At 45.0% G+C, this 18,998-nt stretch overlaps 1 protein-coding gene across 4 annotated transcripts in view; it reads left to right on the top strand.

Annotated features, from left to right (window-relative positions):
• The window catches only part of mpped2a (metallophosphoesterase domain containing 2a), a 57,812-nt gene extending 39,468 nt beyond the window's left edge, over positions 1–18,344 (top strand). For all 4 annotated transcript variants that reach the window (XM_041042508.1, XM_041042517.1, XM_041042533.1 and 1 more), the window contains 3 exons: positions 15,862–15,977; positions 17,396–17,509; positions 18,118–18,344. In XM_041042508.1, coding sequence (XP_040898442.1) covers positions 15,862–15,977; positions 17,396–17,509; positions 18,118–18,236 — 349 coding nt within the window. In that variant the 3' untranslated portion in view covers positions 18,237–18,344. The remainder of the gene's footprint in view (positions 1–15,861; positions 15,978–17,395; positions 17,510–18,117) is intronic.
• The last annotated feature ends 654 nt before the right edge of the window (positions 18,345–18,998 follow it).

Raw genomic sequence — 18,998 nt, 5'->3', positions numbered from 1 at the left:
CTCTACCTCAACCACCAGCGTCCTCGAAGACCTTTTTTTTTTTTTTCCCTCTTCATTGTGTCTCCCAAGTAAACGCACCAAGGTCCGGTTCCACTTTGCAAAGGTCAACAGCGTCCCTTTGTTCTTTTGGACAGATATAAGAGGCACACATTGAAGTTCACCTCTCCACCTCCAGATTTTTTTTTTTTTTTTTTCCTTTCCACTGACATGTTTGGCCCTCCGACGTTGGCCTTGTGCCTTCAGAGTGGCGTCCCCCGCTCTTTCACTCCGCTGAAAGGACCCTGAAGTGAAGTGAGTTTCCTATAGATGTTCTGTAGCCGCTGTTGGAAAGCGCCTCCTCTTCCTCCCCTCCCTCCTTCCTCCTTTTCTCTTGTGTGTCTGCTCTTTCTCTCCCATGTCATTGAATGGATAAATGCGTGGAGGCGGCCGTTTTTTGTTTTTTTTTTTTTCTTGAGAAGACAAAACTTGGAGAGGAGGAGGGAGGAATTGGGAGGAAGAGGGAAGGAGACGCAGGGACTGGTGAGGGAGGAGGACAGGTTAAGGCGGTGGAGCAGGGGGCAGGAAGGCTGACGGGCGGGGGGGGCGGCGGCTCGCCTTTCAGCCCGTTTCACAGTGAATGGCTACCTGTTCGTGTCAGTGGTTTGCGTGGTGACCTTTGACCCCGAGGCTGGCGGGCTTCAGTGGCAGCGTCAGCTTTAATTAGGGAGCCACACGACCCCGATGCTCCGCAGAGCATCTGATCCTCCGCTGCAAACGTTCAGGCTCAGGCTGGGCGAGGCAGAGGGGACGACAGAGGGGACGGCAGATGCATGTAACGGCAGACAAACGCACACGCTCAGAGGGTTAGATCATATAGAGCCAATAGAGGACGACATCAGGAGAAGGGTTTGGTATCATGTATTAAATATTCATTAAATCCTGCTTCATTCCTGAAGAAACTAAAATATATTTGAACAAAAATCACTTTTTTCAGATCATCTTTTTTAATCCGTTGCCTTTTTACTGGGGACATGTAGAATATATCTGACGACGTCCTTGCAGTGAGCCCCACGTGTGCGGGTCGACTTGCTAACATTCGAAACCAGTTGGATGTAAATGATGAAGTTGTTGTCCTCTGAACGTTTCAGCTCTTGGAGGATGTAGCTGCTTTTTATCATCCTGTTCTTCTCAGCTAAGAGCCAAAGTTGTGAGTCAGTTTGGATTAAATGTCCGTTAGCTGCTTGCTGGTTTGTTGTCGGAGTGTTTCTGGGTATTTTTAATGTCACAGTGGCTGAGGAATGGCTAACCAGGCTACTGCTCTGTGAGAGCTATAAGATTAGCTCTGTTGACCTCAGATTTGCAGATGCTTCACTCTTAACTTAATCATGATGGAGGGGACGATTCCCGCAGCAGCAGAATAGACCATGTCTTTATTGCACTGATGCACTGAACGCAGTGTAAACTGTGTCCTCTGCAGATCAGGGACATTAGCTTCAGGTTCTGAGTCGGGTTTGTTCTGGGTTTTTGCCAAAAGACACAGGTACCTTATATGATTAAGGTTTCAAGGTTGCTTGCTTTGCATAATTAGGCAACGCACAACAAGGGTTTAAATATTCATTCAGAAAGGATAACAAATACGCAAACCCTGTAAAAAAAAAAAGGTGTTCCAGTCTGCTCTGTGTGTTTTCTTAATTAACACATTTTTGTGGGAGTCTGAGCTTTAACATTTATCTATTTCATCCTTGGTTTCTTAACATGAAGTTAGTTTGGGTGTCTTGGTCTTGATTGGTCTAAGTGGTGGAGAGGACAGTCAGTATCAGACCCACAGAACGTCCTGTAAGGAGTCCTCTCTGTTTTCCTCTGCAGTCCAGCTGCTGTGGTTTTCCTCCAGAGGCTACAGTCGGCCTTCAAAGTGTGCCACATTTCCAAGAGGATTAATTAGATTAAACACAGTGTTTGCTCGCTCCTTAAAAGTGTTTGTGTTTTCTCTTGCAGGACTGTAGATTTTTTTTTTTTTGTTTTTAATTTTCTTTCTAAATAGAATAATCAGTGGCATTAAGGCATGATGAAGGGACTGGTGGGCGGTTCGGATCCCATGGGACCAGGCTACAGTTTGTGGCTGCAGTAAGAATCCATGCAGTGTTGATTTAAAGTGCGTGTGTGTGCATGTTAAACATGCCCCCCGCCTGGTCCGTCCATTAGACCCCCCCCCCCCCGCCCCCACCACCCCCCGTCAGGACTGCTGTGTTTAGCTGAATCGCCCGATTGCAGCATGTTCATGTTTTTGAGGTCTGCAGTGTTTTTTTCTGCACCTGACGAGAGGCAAACAATAGAGGCTGAAATGGAAGAGTGAAGTATAAAGTACAAGACAGAGGAGGTCAAAGATTTTTAAGAAAATAGTAACCAAAAACAAAGAAAAGACTTTGCCAGTATCCTTAACTCATTTCCACGTGTCCTTGTTAGCGACTGTAAATCCCTGCTGTTTTCCAGTTTCGTCATTTCTCTAAAATCCTTGTAAAGCTACCTAATGAGTTTCCACATTGTGTGAGCCTTTTGTCTCTCATGTTGACCTCCGGCCTCTGCTAGCTTGCAGCACACTGACTTTGGTTTGCTCACAGCGGAAGTGGAATTACCAGCCGTTAAGCCTGAACAGGGATCAGCTTCCTCTTGCCAGCATCGCCTACGAAGGTGAAACTGGCAGCTTTTTTGCATCAGCTGCAGCTTTAACCAGTGGAAGAATTACATCTCTTTAGAGTGTAGTTTTTCTAAAACACAAACATTTCTCCCACACTAAAATATTTGTCCGGGCTCTCGTTTGAAACGATGCTTTTCGCCCGTGTGTGTGTGATTGAAAAATATAGTGAGAACAGGAAAAGGAGACAAGAAACCTGGAAACCCTGGCGCAATCCTTTTTAATTAAACCAGGAAAAGATTGTTGTCGAGCAAATGGACTGAGATGTGAGAGAGGGAGAGGGAGCGAGGGATGAAAAGAAAGCCGGCGTTAGGAATACAGCGGGGGATTAAAGACAGTGAGCGAGTGTTACAGACCCCTGGCCAGCTTGCTGCTGTAATGAACATTAGGGCTGCGGCATAAATTTAATGACCTGTGAAACAAACTGCGTGGCTGAGACCAGTGCCTCTGAATGCTAAGTGGCTCTATTATTAATACCAGCTCAGAGATGCCACTGTGTAAACACACTGTAAGTCTCTTTCCCCTGTGAGGCCGGTTAAACACACTGAGGCCGTGTGATGGCGCCGCACCGGCTCGCCGCAGCTTTTCTGAAACGGGGTCACGTCTCTCTTTGTACCTGCAGAATTAATGGCACGTCGCCCGTTAACGGCGTACCTGCGCTAACTAACGGGTTATGAATGGCACCGCAGCTAATGGCTGTGCAGGTTAGTCACCTTGATAATGAATAGCTTAGCGATGGGGCAGGTGAGCAAGTGGTAATAAATAGGTTCCATGCTGCTCACAATTTAGCAGGTTAGCGAGTGCGAGTGAATAGCAGAGTTCATCCTTTGCTGTTTGGTGACATGTCATCAATTTGTGCACAGCCTGTTCAAAGAATAATGATTCAACCAGCAGATGGTTTATTAAAAAAAATTGTTTTAAACCAGAATTTGATTTTTATTTATTTCCACAAACAGAATTCAAACAAAGGACCTAAAAAAAATAACGTGCAGGGAGAGGAAAAACAAATCAAAGGGTTGATTCATTACTTCAAACTTAAAAATATAAAAACAATATTCACAATGTCAGAGCTGTGAGATTTTTTTAAGAAGCAAAAAAACAGCTTAAAATCATTAAAACATGTTCTGATGGATTTAAAGAAAGATAGATATCATGTCATTTTAATCAAACCAGACAACACTTTCTATATGTTAGGGCCCTGTATCTTATTAAGACTGACCTCTGATATTAAGATATTAAAAATTCATTTTAGGTGTAAGAAGCTGAATTTTCTGAGACAGAGAACAGACTGGTTTGTTTGTTTATTTGTTTGTTTGTGTGTTTGGTCTTTTCAGGTTGAGATCTGTCACACAGGACTTGATGATGATCACATTTTAGGTTTGTTTGGAATCAGCTAGATTAGATTACCACAAGATTACCACCACAGCTCCCTTTCAGCTTATTAAACCTCTCATCTTGCATCTTAGAAACGGGCCTGGTGCAGTGATTGTGTTTCTTTATTGGGGCGTAACCCGTGAAAACCTTGTTCTCTTTGTGCGACGCATCATGGTTGTTGAAAATATGTCGTAAGTAGTGAAGCGAGATTCAGAATGCAGCTTTCGTGACTTTTCATGCAGTGAAGAGGCCAGTGTGCAGGTAAAGAGGCTGGAGCCCCGAGTGTGATTACTAGCAATGCAGGCTTAATCAAACGATCTAGCACAGGAGGGTGCACAGGGGAGACTAGGAGAGCCCAGAGCTAGCCAGATGTCTGCGACATGAGGAGGGATACATGACATGAGGACTCTGCTCGAGGCGATAAAAGGCAATCACAACTCCCTGGAAGGGAGCCCAAGATGGCTCAGCAACCAGCCGGGGGAGTGAAGGTGGTCTGTCGGCAGACGGTCCCCGGCTCTCCCCCTGAACCCGACCTCAGGCTACCTGCTCATTCGACAGAGAAGATGCTGAACCTCGGGGCTGCTCTTTTCAGCGGGCAGGCAGCCGTGAGTTTTCCGTCATTATCAGCGCTGTGCTCGTGGTTACAAAGGGAGCACATGTATGTCTCTGACATCTGAATCTGCCCATCTGTTTGTTTTTTCTTTGCTGTGTTTGTCCTGGTGTATATGTGTGTGTACACTGGCAGATCCCGGGGCCCAGCAGGACTCCATCTTGTTTTCCGTCCCATGCTGTGTCTCACGCTATGAGGGGATAAATATTTGAAAAGCGGAGGAAGCCCTGTGTCCCCAGCTGCTGTGGCCTGAGGTGTGCCAGCCCTGCATTAGCTGCACTCACTTTTACCACTGACTTACTTTTTTTTTTTTTTTTTTTTAATGTCTAAACATAGATTTCAGCTCAAAGTGTGCCTCGCTGTCCCGGCCATTATTTTCTGTAGAGCTTGGTGTGAAAGGTCACCAACCTAAGTGCTGGTGCAGCCGAATTCAGCAGATGTAAAAAGCCCCGATGAATAAGTAATACCATCAATGACAACAAGTCTGGACACGACGCTGGAGATGCTAAGTGCTCGAAGGTTTTTGATAGAGAGAAAAGAGGTGCCAGCTCCGCGGAGTTTTCTTCCAAGTTTTAGAAGGAAGCAAACATAAATGATTTAAGATGAGGAGGGAAATGGGGAAAAAAGAGACGAGGCAGAGGCTCAATCAGACTCACAGCCTCTGAAAGCAGCAAACATGTATAGCTTGGTATAGAACATATCACAGTGGGTGAGGATTTTACACGACTGTGTGTTCACAAGGGTTTCATTACTTTTAGGTTTTGGATCTCGGGGCTGTTTTTCATGTTTTGGTTCCCGTTAGTGTGCTTCAGAGTTTGTGGCAGCGGTTTGTGGAAGGCTGTTTCCTGTTTCAGTGCGACAGCGCCCCCGTGCACAAAGCCACCTCCTATGAGAAATGTTTTTTGTTTTTTTGGTGTTAAAGAACCTGACTGACCCGAACAGAGCCGTGACCTTATCACCCAACATCAGTGTGGCATCTCACCAATGCTGTTGTGTCTGAATGGAACAAGAAAAGTGAAGCTGTTAGAGCAGCAGGATTAATGATCCAGTGTGGCAGCGATGTTTAGGTGTCCGCATACCTTTGGTCAGCTAATGTGTGGGTTACCACGCTGCCTTAAAATTTTTGAGGTAACTAGTGCTCAACATTTGGTTCCATTCAGTCATTTAATCTGAGATTATTCTGAACTAAACAATTAAAGTTGACCTCTCTTGAAACTGCCAAACTTATAAAATTACATAGCGTTAATGATAAAAGATGAGTTGATTTAATTTAATTAAGCTGGTGACGATATTTACACTGTAGCACCAAGAATAGCAAAGCTCTCTGGGAAATGGACTTAACATTCACCACGGCCAGAACTGTTTTTCTCCCACGAGTCTCCCACGAGCCACGTGGCTCATGAGGGAGATGTAGATTGTCTGTGGCGAGCCATCAATCACGGCGGTAACGACAGCTCCATAAACAGAAGGGCAGCCTACCTACTGGTTTCTGCTCGGCGGTGATAGCATTCACGTCGTCCTGCAGCACTTCCCTTCCTTCCTGCTGACCTCTGCGCAGTTTCAGTGGCAAGGACGGGGACTCTGCTTATCTCCACTCGCTGAATTTAGACCCCCGATGGCGGCGGTAGGAACACCCAGGTGTCAGTAAGGGATGGCGCATCGTAAATAAAAAGGTGGAGAAACTGTGACCTCCATTCAGTGATCAGTGTCAGACCGACAACCAACAATAGACACAAAACTCAGTTATATTTAGCAAAAGTATTTAAAGGAATATGTCACGTTCATGGCAGAATAGCATGACGTGTCAGCCAGTTTGGTGGCAGCAAATCTTAAATTTCCATTATAGATTAGTGTCTCTAACCAAGATTAACCACATTTGTTGAAAACAAAAATACACCTGTGCTTCTGGATCTTTCTTTCACATCTTTTTTTCCCTCTAAAGATTTTCATTTCTTATTAACTTTGTGTGTTTTTGGTTTATACTTTACGGGTGAGTCTGCCCAACTCCGGAGTTCCTTTATACGGGGCTGCCCTGTTTGGCCTCGTGTGTTTTGTTTTGTCTGTGTTCCGGCTCTTTGTACACAAACCCGTGACAGACTAACAATGCCAGTTTGTGTGCTTTCCTGTGCCTATTGTTGCCACCGCGTCCCCGTGTCCTCACTAACATCCACTCGTTGTAAGGTCGAGACAATAACCATGAGCAGAGTGCCACGAATCTGCACTGGCTTGACCCCGTGGCCCTTCCTGTTGCCTTTTAACACCCCCCTTCTCGCCCCCCCCCCCTTGACCTTTGACCTCTGCAGCAAAGACTGGTTGGCCTGTCATGTGAGGACAAGGCAGGGAGCGCTCCCGGCATTTTGACAGGGCTCTGAGAGAGACCTGCTGCTTTCTTTCTCATCATCCTCAGGAGGAGAGTAATTCCACACTGCAGAACAGACAATCACAGACACAATCAAAGCACTAATGTCATTTCACAGCTCGTGGTGCGCTTTATTAATTATTTCAGTTTCCTCTTCATCCGACTGTGACAAAGAAAGCCAGCTAGTGGGAAAGCTGTGAAGAGAAACAAAGCCAAGGCCCCCATATGTTAGAAAATCATTTTCAAAAAATACACATTATTATTTAGTGGAAATGTAACTTGCACTGAGGCACGGTGTAAAAGGTCTTTTTTTTTTTTTGCTGTAACATTTTATTTGTTACAGCAAAAAAAAATTGATGACGCGATGTTTCGGTCACTGACCGTCATCAGGCTTTAAACTCACAATGGGAGACAGTAATGTCTTTGTACTGGAGCCACAACAAGCAATCAGAGAGGAGCCAAACCACAAACAGCTGAGAACGCAGTTATAAAATCACACTTGTGACGCTTGTGTCCCTGTGTGTTTAGCATCAAATGATCCCTGTGACATCTCACAAGTGACCTAAGAAAAAAAACATGCAAGAGAAGGATGTAGTGTGATAATAAAGTGGATGTGATCTGCTCTTAAAAACATCATGATAGGAAGAAGAAAGAAGAAAAACCTTTGCTGTTGTTCTTTTTACTCAGGTATCAACAGCGGCAGGTTTTGAATTTATAACTACGGACGTTTGTTATCTCGCTTTTCCTTCGTCTTCATCAGCATTAACGTCTGTAACGGAGCATGTGAGTGTCGGACTAAACACAGGGCGGCTTCACGAAAGACAGTAGTGATACAGTGAAAAGCGGCAAGTGCAGTGGCAGCGGTCGAGTTGCGTTGTGGGTAATGAAGGTGCCAGGTTATATTGACGCCTGTATATCAATTTAATAGACTACATATTGAATAGTGAATGGTTTCAGACACAATCTGTCTTTTTATTAAAAGTAAGAAGGATTTTAAGTCTGAATGTCTCAGCTGCTGGTGTCACCTCAGTCAGAGCACCTCGCTTTGCTGTTTCTCTTCTTCCTTTCTTTCTGGTAAAGTTCTCTTTGTGTGTGAAGAGCAGCAGACCTTCAGCATCAGGGCCTGAATTGGCACAATGACAGGCAGAGGCCAAAACACACACAATGGACCTTTTTAATAATTTCCTTTCATCCTTTGTCTGTTCTCCGTGTTGCATGTCATGAATGAAAGTTTGAGATGTTCACGGCTTTTTCTTTCTTTTCTTTTCTTTTTTTTTTTTTTTTTTCAATTAACTTGCAGACCTGGAGCTGTAGTCTTTGTGCAGTAAGAGGGTAAAGCCCCCAAAGACACACCTGTACAATGAAGTGCGCTCATTCGATTTTCAGACCACCTTGTTCTATTTTTCTTTAAAAAAAAAAGGGGGGTTGCAGCCTCTGTCCGTGGAGCAGAGCTGGAAAATGAAACCTTGCCTGTCAGTTATTGTCACTGAGGAAAGCTCACTATTTCCCAGAGATATTATCCTCCCCCCTGCCTCCCTTTGCTCCTTTCTCCCCCCCCTTTTTTAACATTGTTCTCCAGGATCAAGTTCATGGAGGTTGGGGCCTTAGGAGGGTAATGGGACCCTTGTCCCTGTGTCTCAGGGCAGGTTGAATGGGTCTTGGCCCCTGCCCCCAGCCCCCAGCCCCCTCATACAGGCTCTCTGAATAGGACCCAGTTTCGCCCTCTGTTTATTAGTCTGGTCTCCAGTTTCTCCAGACCTGCCCGGCTTCCTGACAGATCCATATTTCAAAGTGTTTGGATTCCATGTTCACATGCAGACACATCCGTGTTCCCATAACACCTCGCTGCTCCTCCCAGGCCCCACCTGCCGCATCCTCAAGCAGCTTCGGACCAGCATCACTACAACTAAACTACTTAGCACATGGACTTTTAATAGTTCACAGGCATGCAGACACACTGTGCAGACTCGCTGTGTTCTGATGTTTGATAGTTGAAACATTGAATTGATGAATCAAGGAACATGATCAGCTGATACATTTGTACCAGAAATAATCATTAGTTGCTGCCATTATATTAGATTTTTGCAAAAATACAAAGACGCTTCGAGTCAAACTTTTTTTTTCTTTTCTTTTTCATCGCGCACAGCATGTTAACAGTCCTCTGCTCTCTGTGGTACAGACACAAACACTTTATTCTGTTTCAAATAGTTTTTACATCTTTTCTAAATTAATTAAGACACACACACACACACACACACACACACTGATCAGCCACAACATTAAAACCAGTAGCTGGTTGTAGTCTCTTATTCTTAGATGGAGAGGGGGGGGTACGCTCCGTACCTCTCTGCTTTCATTTGATTTCCTGCTACAGTGTTGGGGACTTAACCTTTTTCTCTTTCTTTCTCGCACCATCTCTCTGTCTTCACACACACACACACACACACTCACTCACACTCTCAGACCTTTATGTGGTGAAGTGCTGGGACCTGCCGGGGCGTTGAGAGCAGCTGTGTTTGCTGCGAATCGTCTGCCGGCTGATGCAGCGGTTGTTTTACATTAGCAGCCCGCAGGTCAAACTGCAGCTGGCTGCATCTCAGCAACCCCGGGGAAACAGGGTGCGTGTGTGTATATATATATATATATGATGTGTGTGTGCACACCAACCCGTCCCCATGGTTGTAGCCTTTCCTAAGCGGGCTAAGTCTGGTGGCTAACCCTTAGCGCCTCGGCATTTGGCAGCATGACTGCAGCGAGATTAATCCATTCCACACTCCATCAGTCACTAGGTACAGGTTATTAGTGCTGGGGCAGAGCAGAGCACACACACACATACACACTCTCACTCACACAGAGACACACACACACACACACACACATTCGTGGCCCCTTCACCCTTGTGACTTCGCCTTCTACCTCGTCCCCAAAGTTTGCAAAGGTGGCCTTGGTGTTGAGAGGCCATTTGTCAAAACCCAGCCAGAGTCTCCACTTGGCTCCTTTTAATAAGGCTACCTGGGCTCTGGGATTACACACACACACACACACACACACACACACACACACACACAGGACACGTACTCTGCTTTGCACATACTCATACAGCTCTGAGTGTCAGGTGGTACGTCCCGCGGGGCTTATAAAAGTCCCATTAACATGGCCTTCCTCATTGGTTCTGACAGGTTGATCAATTAGACCCCTCCCCCCTCTGACCCCTGGGCCGCTCTGACTCAGAGGTCAGACACAATGGATCACTGGACCTGCACACACACACACACATACACACACTCCACTCCTCTCTCTCTCTCTCTCTTCTCTTCACTCTCTCTCTCACTCTCTCACTCTCTCCTTTTATCTCTGGGCTGGTCACGGTGCAGCTTGTTCGTCCCGGTGTGTGTTCAGTGGCCGGCTGATATCCCAGGGTGCAGCTGTTCTCGCTGGCTTTAAGGTGGAGGATCATACTTTACCTGAGACGTGTTTCGATCTTATCTCTGTTCTCAACACAACCAAAACACACACACACACACACACACACATGTGCAGAGCTCCGTCTCGACACGTGTGTTTGTGCACCTGCGTGTGATTGGCCGTCTGTTTGGAGGTTTTTGGGTTTTTTTCCCGTTTGTTACAACTGTTGCTTCTCGTATGAACAACTGAGAGCAACACTCGGGATGACTTCCTGGAGAGACTGTCCGTCACCTGACTGACCCTCTCTACATCAGCTGACTTTCCAGCTCACCTTTGAGCGTGGCTGTTTCCGAACAAGCATAAACACCTTTGATTTCTTTATTTAAAACTGGGGTTTTTGTTTTTGTAGATATGAACGTCATTCCCATTGGTTGGATACCAAAAAAAAATTTGATTTTACAATTAATTTAGATTTTTATTTAAATGTTCTTAAAATCACAAGATAAATCTTTGCGTTTACAACTTTCCTCAGTGTGCAGTGGTCGTAAGTTGTTGTTTGTGGTTGTCGCAGCGTTCGAGGGGTTAATCTTCAGGGGGTGCACAGGTGTAATGATACAGGTAGACAGACAGACAGACTCATCTTTCCAGCTCGGGTGTTTGTTGTGAGGTGTCTGATGCTGTGTTGTACGTTGGATGAGACAGAAATAGAGGTGGCTGAGAGTCTGCACTGTGTTTGGTAAACAGTCTGCTTTGCACAGGGTAAATGAAGGTGCTGAGTGTGAGCGAGTGAGTGAGCGAGTGAGTGAGCGAGAGTGTGGTTATGTGTGTGTAGTTCAGGGACAGGATAAAAGCAGTTGACCTGAGTTTTTTTGAGCGTAATGTGGGGAGGGGGAAAAAAAAGCCTTTGTAGTGTCAACCACTGAATAAACAGCAGCTTAGACGAAGGAGAAGGAAAATGATTAAAAATGTGTAACCCCAGAGAGTTTGCATGATTTAATTTATCAGAAAATATCTGGAGTAGAAAGTGGCAGAGAGGAGATGACTCTCAGTCAAACAGTCCACGAATGCCGAAGATACGGCACATACATATTAATCTAGCAAATGGGGGTTATGTAAGAGCCAGGTGTAAGACAAGACAGTGTTCAGCAGAATGCAGCATGGATTTGTCTACATGCTGCTCATAAATGTGGTATGTTACAAAGACCCCAGCTTCAAAATTCAACCAAATATACACCAACAATTATATATATATAATATGCTATAATATAATGTTGGTACAGTCACACATAAAAAGATCAAATTCAGTGAAATGTGCTTCACTGTTTTGTTAAAACAAAAAAAGTCGAGCTGAACAGCTCATTTTGTTTTAATTTAATTTTTAGTTTAGAGTTTGAAATCCTTTATCTAAACAAAATGATGACCACACAATATGATCATATGATCAGTACAATAAGATTGAACTGAGAGTAAATGTCAAAAAGAAAAAAACAAAAATATAAATTAAGCTTCAGATAATTCTTTGGCTTTATCTGTGAATCATCTGAATATTTCTGTTGATGAGCTTTTATTGTGTTTAATTTAAACAGAAATGTGTAAAACGCTAACACGGTATGATTAAATGTGGCCCAAAATCCCAAAATAATCTGATGGTTGTTGACACAGGAACGTCAGCGAAGCTTCGCCTTTAAACAGCTGATGCAGTGAGGTGTAAAAAATGGTCACAATGATCCATTAAGTGAGGGAGGAGTCAGATTAAAAGCCGTAATGAGCAGAATGAAGCGTTCAGTTTGTGTGTGTGTGTGTGTGTGTGTGTGTGTGTGTCTGTGTGTGTGTGTGTGTGTGTGTGGTATTAGGGGGATATCATGTCCTGTCTGGGGACCCAGAGAGAGCAGCTCGGGGGAGCAGAGGGGTTAAGAGCAGTGTCACATCCAGACGCCGCGCCGCCGTCCTAATGATGTCCACCGGCCTAATTGAATATTGACGTTCTGCACACGAGGGGCTAAATGGCTTCTGTCTGCTTCACCTCCGCTGCCGGCTCGGGTTGCAGATTTTTAACCTGTTTCCAACGTTTGATTCCCGCGGGGTTGTTGGGGGTGGGGGTGGGGGGGTCCCTTAAATGCCCCCGTTGCCATGGTTACAGGCTTTTCGTCCTTTTGATGCAGCGCTTCCTTTTGTTTTGTGTGTTGTTGGTTGGAGATGATGTTTGACTTAAAGAAGTAAGTTTTGCTGTTGGCCGTCTCAGGCCTGTTTGACCACGTTCCCCCTGAACTTAAACACTTCCTGTTCTGGAGTCAGCCGCACACAGCTGTACCGCAGACACATGACATCTGGAAGGTGGAATTTCTGTCCGTCTTCATTCTTCATCTTTCCACGTCTTCCCTCGTGGCTTTCTGCAGAAGAACTCCTCCCCTCTCTCTCCGTCTCTCCGTCTCTCTCGCTCTCTCTTTTCTCAGATCGTCACCTCCTCGCTCCTTTTCTTTTCTATTTCTGTGTTGCTGTTTCACTTCCCACTGTGCCTGCCTCCAGACGCTTCTCCTTTGTTGCCACGGCGACGTGCTCCAGATGGCGAGTGTCAAGGCAAGACTGGGCTCTGAATGTAGTCTGATCACAAGACACACACACACACTGGTCCACATATATACACTCTTGAGAACAGACTGAGACACTGGCAGCGTACATTCTGTTCAACACTCACATCCTACTCAGAAGCTGGTGGACCTGCCCCACACACACATGCACACACACACACACACACACACACACACACACATACACACACACATGCACACACACACACACACACACACACACACACACACACACACACACACACACACACACACACACACACACACTCAGCAGCAGCAGTACAGTATAATAAAACCTGTGTCACAGCCACACAGGAAACAATCTCTCCTTTATGTGACCGGGATGTCATTAATCTTGGCGGAGGTTAACAAATGCACTTGCATGGAAGGTATATTTCATAGGCAGACAGCCGACAATGGGGCCATTGTGGCGTCGGGGCCGCAGCGCCCCGCTCTGCATTCAGTCAGGACCTTTTGGTTGGCTCCGGATCCACAGCTCATGTCAGGGGTTATGTTTCATCTCCCAGATGAATGTGTTTATGTGCGGGAAAACATGTGAAACACGGAGCAAAATCAACGTTGCAGCTGTTTATTTATTTTTGCTGCGAGAGGCTGCGATTTATTTTTCTGGACGGGGGGGTGGGGGGGGGGGAGCGATAAATGCGTTCGGCCATTTTTCAAAGTTTGGCCTTGTCGCTATTAGTCAAAACCAGAGCCAGACAAATACCCTGCCGGTGCTTTCTGTGTGCAGCCGGCCGACCGGGGCAGCTCAGCTCTGATTCACTGCTTTCTAAGTTTCTCCGCAGCCGCAGCCACAGCAGCAGCAGCGCAGTTTCCATCCGAGAAGTGGCGAGTCTTCCCAGTAATCCATTAGACTTCCATTAGCTCTGATTTGTGTGATTAGTTCTAATTAATCAGTTCAGTCTGTGGCCTTCACTCCCCTGTGCGCTCCTCACATTTCATTTTTAACCTCATTTCTCAGCTCTCCACCAAGCGAGAGAGCGAGGCAACGACTGAGCGAGCAAATCAAAGAGCGGGCCTCAGGTCTGCCGCCGCCGCCGCCACCTCCTTTTTTGTCCAAGAGCGTAAACACTCAATACCGTTCAACCAGCAGACCCAAACAGGCTGAGCCGATGGATGCTTAGACTGCATGAAAATGCAGAAAATGAAAATCTCCTTCCACGCTGAATTAACAGGCTTTTTTTTTTTTTGGCGTCTCATTTTCAGCAGAGATAGTTTAGGATCTTGGTTGTGTGTTAAAAGGAACCAGGAGGGACTGTGATCTCATGTTTTACACATCTTCAGTGTGCTGTGGCTCTGGTTAGCCCGGCCGCTCTGCCCTCCTGTGGAACAGTAAGTATTGATTAGAGCCGGGGCGTCCATCTTTCACTGTAACAAAGCCTATTGATGTTTGTGGAGCCCTGATTTCCCCTCGGTCAAATACCGTACGCAGCACCATCGCTAAGTGACTGGAAGCTGCTCTGGACTGAGCCGCTTGTCCCAGAGTAACCTGGAAACACTGGAGCCAAAATCATCTTTTCATCAGCGACTCTCTGATGCTCTGTGCTGCAAACCTCAAAGTAAAATTAAGAGGGGTTTTTTTTTTCTTTTTTTCTGGGGGTGTAGCAGTAGGTCAGCTTATATACTGAGGTATTATGTGATGATAATCTATCTTCCTTTCCTCTGTTGTCAGCCTTCTTCTGCCATTACCACTATTGTGATAAATGAAGGCTCAATTTATCAACCAGCCTCTCCTCGATTTCTTTTTCTCCCCTCTGTTTCCCCGCCCCCGCTCCTACATCTAACCTCTGCACGCTTTGCTTTATTTCTTCATCTGTTTTCACCCTCTTGCATCCATCCATCCATCCATCCATCCATCAATCCCTCTATCCCTCATTCCCACTCAGCCAGATCGAGGCTTTCTTTGTGTCTGCTGGGGGAGACTGAGATGCTGCCTGTCACCCCGGAGCTGCCGACTCCCATCCAGGCTGCTGGAGGTGGCCCAGCTGCTGTCAATCAATCTGTAGCTGGGTAGCAGAGGGGATGGGGGTTGACACATGATGTGGCTCCCTGCTGTTTAGAAATTTACTGTTTTTTTTTTGTTTTTTTTTCTTTTCTTTTTCTTGTCTAGTTGGCCTGCACCCTAGATAACTGTCACTCGTATGGTTTTGGCTTCTAAAATGAATTAAGCTTGATTGGGACTCTGAGAATTAAATGCTCCTGCTCTGGTGCATCAAACCAAGCTTGAATTTATTTTCGTTGTTTTGTTTAATTTTAAATGTTTCCGCTGCTCATTGTTTCGTGCCGTAACAGTGAATGCACGCGTGTTTGCAGATGTGCAGATTGCGATTGTTTTTCGCTGTGAATTATTAATGCATTAAGCACTTCCACTACACCAGGGCTTTCACAGACTCAGTTTTCTTACAGTATTTATACTCAACAACCTCGCCTCCGCCAGGAAGCTGTTTCAAGCTTAAAAGCTGATAAATGAGTGATAATGTTGCAGCGTGTCTTCTGTATGTGCAACGAGGCAACTCTAACAACTTTATAGGCAAAACATTGTGTTTACAGTTGGTTGCTCTGCCCCCGAGCGAACAAAAACATCAGTTAATTCAGCTTTAAAAACCCCAAACAGGCGATCACAGTTTAATTTCAAAGACCTGTTGGACGTTTGAGTTTTGCAACAGCAAGACTTTTGTGCTTCTTCATCTTTGACGACATTACATGATGAAGAAAAGGTGAATAAATTTGGTAAAACGCTGTAAATGCTGCCAATTTAGTTTGGTTCCATAATCATGGCAGAGTTGGTCTCCTGAGCGATGTTAATGTGATCCCTCTCCCTTTCTCTCCGCAGGACTCCGTGGTTTAACGGCTGGGGGTTCAACCTGCCTCGGGGTCAGTCTCTGCTGGATAAATGGAACCTCGTCCCCGAAGGCATCGACATCCTGATGACCCACGGACCTCCGCTCGGTGAGTCCAATTAACCAATCACAGTCCCCTCATCACCATATCTAATGAGGTTGTGCCTCATTATTCAAAATCTGTATGAAATCACTGGAGGCGTCGCAGCGGGCCGCGTGTGTGTGTGTGTGTGTGTCTGAGCCATAGTCAGTTCTGTATTCTGTCTAAGTCCAACAGTATCTGAACACGGTCCATGATTCAATATTTGTGTTTGGCTTTATGAAAAAGAAAATACATATTGTTTGCTTTCAGTTTTTGTTTTTTCTTTCACCACAGACTGATTCAGTTTTCCTTCTAGCTATTTGGGCTCCAGTTGTTTTTTCCCCATTTTGTTTTTCTTTTTTTTTTTCCCTTCCGCTCTCCATCTGGCTTTATTGAGTGATTTCCTTCCCTCTCGCCTACGGAGGGCTGCTGCTGCTGCTGCTGCTGCTGCTGTTGCTGCTGCAGTAGCAGCCGCTGTGGCTGTTTGATTGCATGGAAACTCGATTTTGCAGCAGAGTGACAGACCCTGCAAACGACTGGAGAGAGACCATGGGAGAGGAGAACAGGGCTGGGTGGTGGTGGGGGGGCTGAAGATGCAGGTTGACTCTCTAAAAGTAGAAAACAGAAAATACATATTTAAAAAAAAGATTTCAGGATCTGAAGAGTTTACACAAGTGTCACATGCAGCAAAATATTTTTACTGCGCAAAAGTATTTTCATGTAGAGGAGAGTGGGATGCTAAAATTTTAAATAAACATGCTCCCTTCCGCAAATGTGGAGTGAAAGGCCAAATCAGTCCTCGGTTTTCATCTTAGCCGTCCAGTCTTCTGCGAATGTTTCCTGGTCTGAGGACTGAAAGTCTAAATCTCAGGCTGACCAGTCTGTAAATGTGTTTTAGCTGAAGTCCTTGACGAGTTTGTCAGTGAACAACTTAAAGAATTTATAAACAAATATTATTCGAACATAACATCATCCAGGCTTTAGAAAACAACACAGCACAATAACCTCTGCTATTAAAGTGGTGAATTAAATTATTGAAGTACTTGACTGCAAAAATAAATTGTACAGCTCTTTTTATTGATTTGTCAGAGGCTTAATAAAACTGCCTTACCTGGGAACGCTGTAAGTTGGTTTTCAAATTACCCGTCAGCTAGAACGCCGTGTGTTCCGGGTCTTCTTCCTCCTTCCTCCCTGTGTCGAAAGCCGTGACCCAGGGATCCAGACTAGGACCATTTATCCAGTGTGCGTTCCGTTTTATGCAGATGATACAGTTCTCTATTGCTCATTCCCTTCACCAGTACAAACCCTTGACTGGGTCCCTGTTCCTGGACCTGAAATTGTCAGAGCTGATTACTGTGAGGGAGCATAAGCAGAGGATAAAACTGATAAGCCACTCCAGGACTGTCCGGGACACTGAGAACGACTAACGTGTCTGGGTTTTGTAGGTTTCCGAGACTGGGTTCCTAAAGAGCTGCAGCGGGTCGGCTGCGTGGAGCTGCTCAACACGGTCCAGAAGAGGGTGCGACCCAAACTTCACGCCTTCGGAGGCATACACGAAGGTACTGACAATAAAATCCAGGGTCAGAGGTCACAGGGGTGTCTGAGTTTATGTACAACTTTACTAAAAGCAGGACAGAGGGATCCTGTTCGTCGTAGGAATCAATGTAAAGACTAATTGAGTGGAAATGTTGTTTTGTACAGAGGATACATTTTTAGATTAATAGTTTTCTGAACTTAGTAAATGGTTCCTACAAATTACTCATTCATGCTCTTTATAAACTTATTTTGTTTTCTTCAAATCTCTTAATATATTATATATATGAAATTATTGTGCATCTGCCTTTGGATATAAAGAGCTTCAGAACCTTGAAAATGACTTTTAATTAACTGGATGTTTCTGGATGAAATATCATCAGAGTTTTTACACTGAAACACTAAAAAAAAGGTATTTAATGGATGTCCAAGGTAAAACAACATTTTACGTTTTGTAACCAAAACCCAAATTACATGCACACATTTCAGCTCCAAATCAAATTTAAACTTAATTAAACCCAAGCTAGCAATTAGTGCTGAGACAAGAAGAAAATGGAGGTTATGAAATTAATGTTATTAACAGAAAGTAGTATGTTGAGCTGACTCCTGTGCCCCCCCCCCCTCCCTTCTTCAGGCTACGGGATCATGACGGACGGTTACACGACGTTCATCAACGCGTCGACCTGCACTGTCAGCTTCCAGCCCACCAACCCCCCCATCGTGTTCGACCTGCCCAACCCCTCCAGCTCCTGAGACCAGAGGACGTGGGGGCGGGGAGGGTCGCGGGCCGGATAAACTACTTTTTTTCTATAAATATGTCAAGTTTAAAAAAAAAAAAAAAAAAATTCTAAGTGTTTCTTTGCAAACTTTTGATCTTCTCTAAGCTGTTGATGAGATTGAGAAGATTTGGAGCTGGGTTGGGTGGGGAGTTTGTCTGGGAGGGTTAAAGGAGAATATCGGTGTTTTATTTCTTTTTTTAAGTTTGTGCCAACGATGCTGGTTCCCCTCTCCTCTCGGATTTATGTTTCTCTGCACGCAGTCAGGACACAGGCTTATTTTCCTCCATAAGAACAAGTGTTGCTCTGCGAGAATAACAACTTCCACAAACAACCTGGAGATAATCCATGAAGAAACTTTGTGTTTAGTCTTGACTTTGTTGTGGTGAGTTTAGCTTTGTTGTTGTTGTTGTTTTGTTTTTGTTTTTTCAGCACTATTTTGTGTCACACTCCACTTCCTGTCGGTCACCTGACAGCCACAGGAAGAAGCAGAAACCGCACCCAGGAAATAATCGCACAGAAATACGTTGCCTTCGAGCAGAACTCCAGACGAGAGCAGCGGTGGATTTTTTCTTGATCGTGACAGTTCTTTTCAAATTGATTTTTTTTTTATGATCACATTTTAATGAACAAAACATAAGTGTTAAAATCTGAAGTCACAGCATGCGAAGCAGAATGAATTTGGAGGGAATGTTAAAGCGAACTATGAGTCGAGTTGACGCCGGTATTCTCCTTTTCA

This window comes from Toxotes jaculatrix, chromosome 1, assembly GCF_017976425.1.
Source record: "Toxotes jaculatrix isolate fToxJac2 chromosome 1, fToxJac2.pri, whole genome shotgun sequence".
In the NCBI taxonomy this organism is placed as follows: Eukaryota; Metazoa; Chordata; class Actinopteri; family Toxotidae; genus Toxotes; species Toxotes jaculatrix.
The sequence above is the reverse complement of the archived record's forward strand: the minus strand, read 5'-3'. Positions and strand labels throughout refer to the sequence as shown.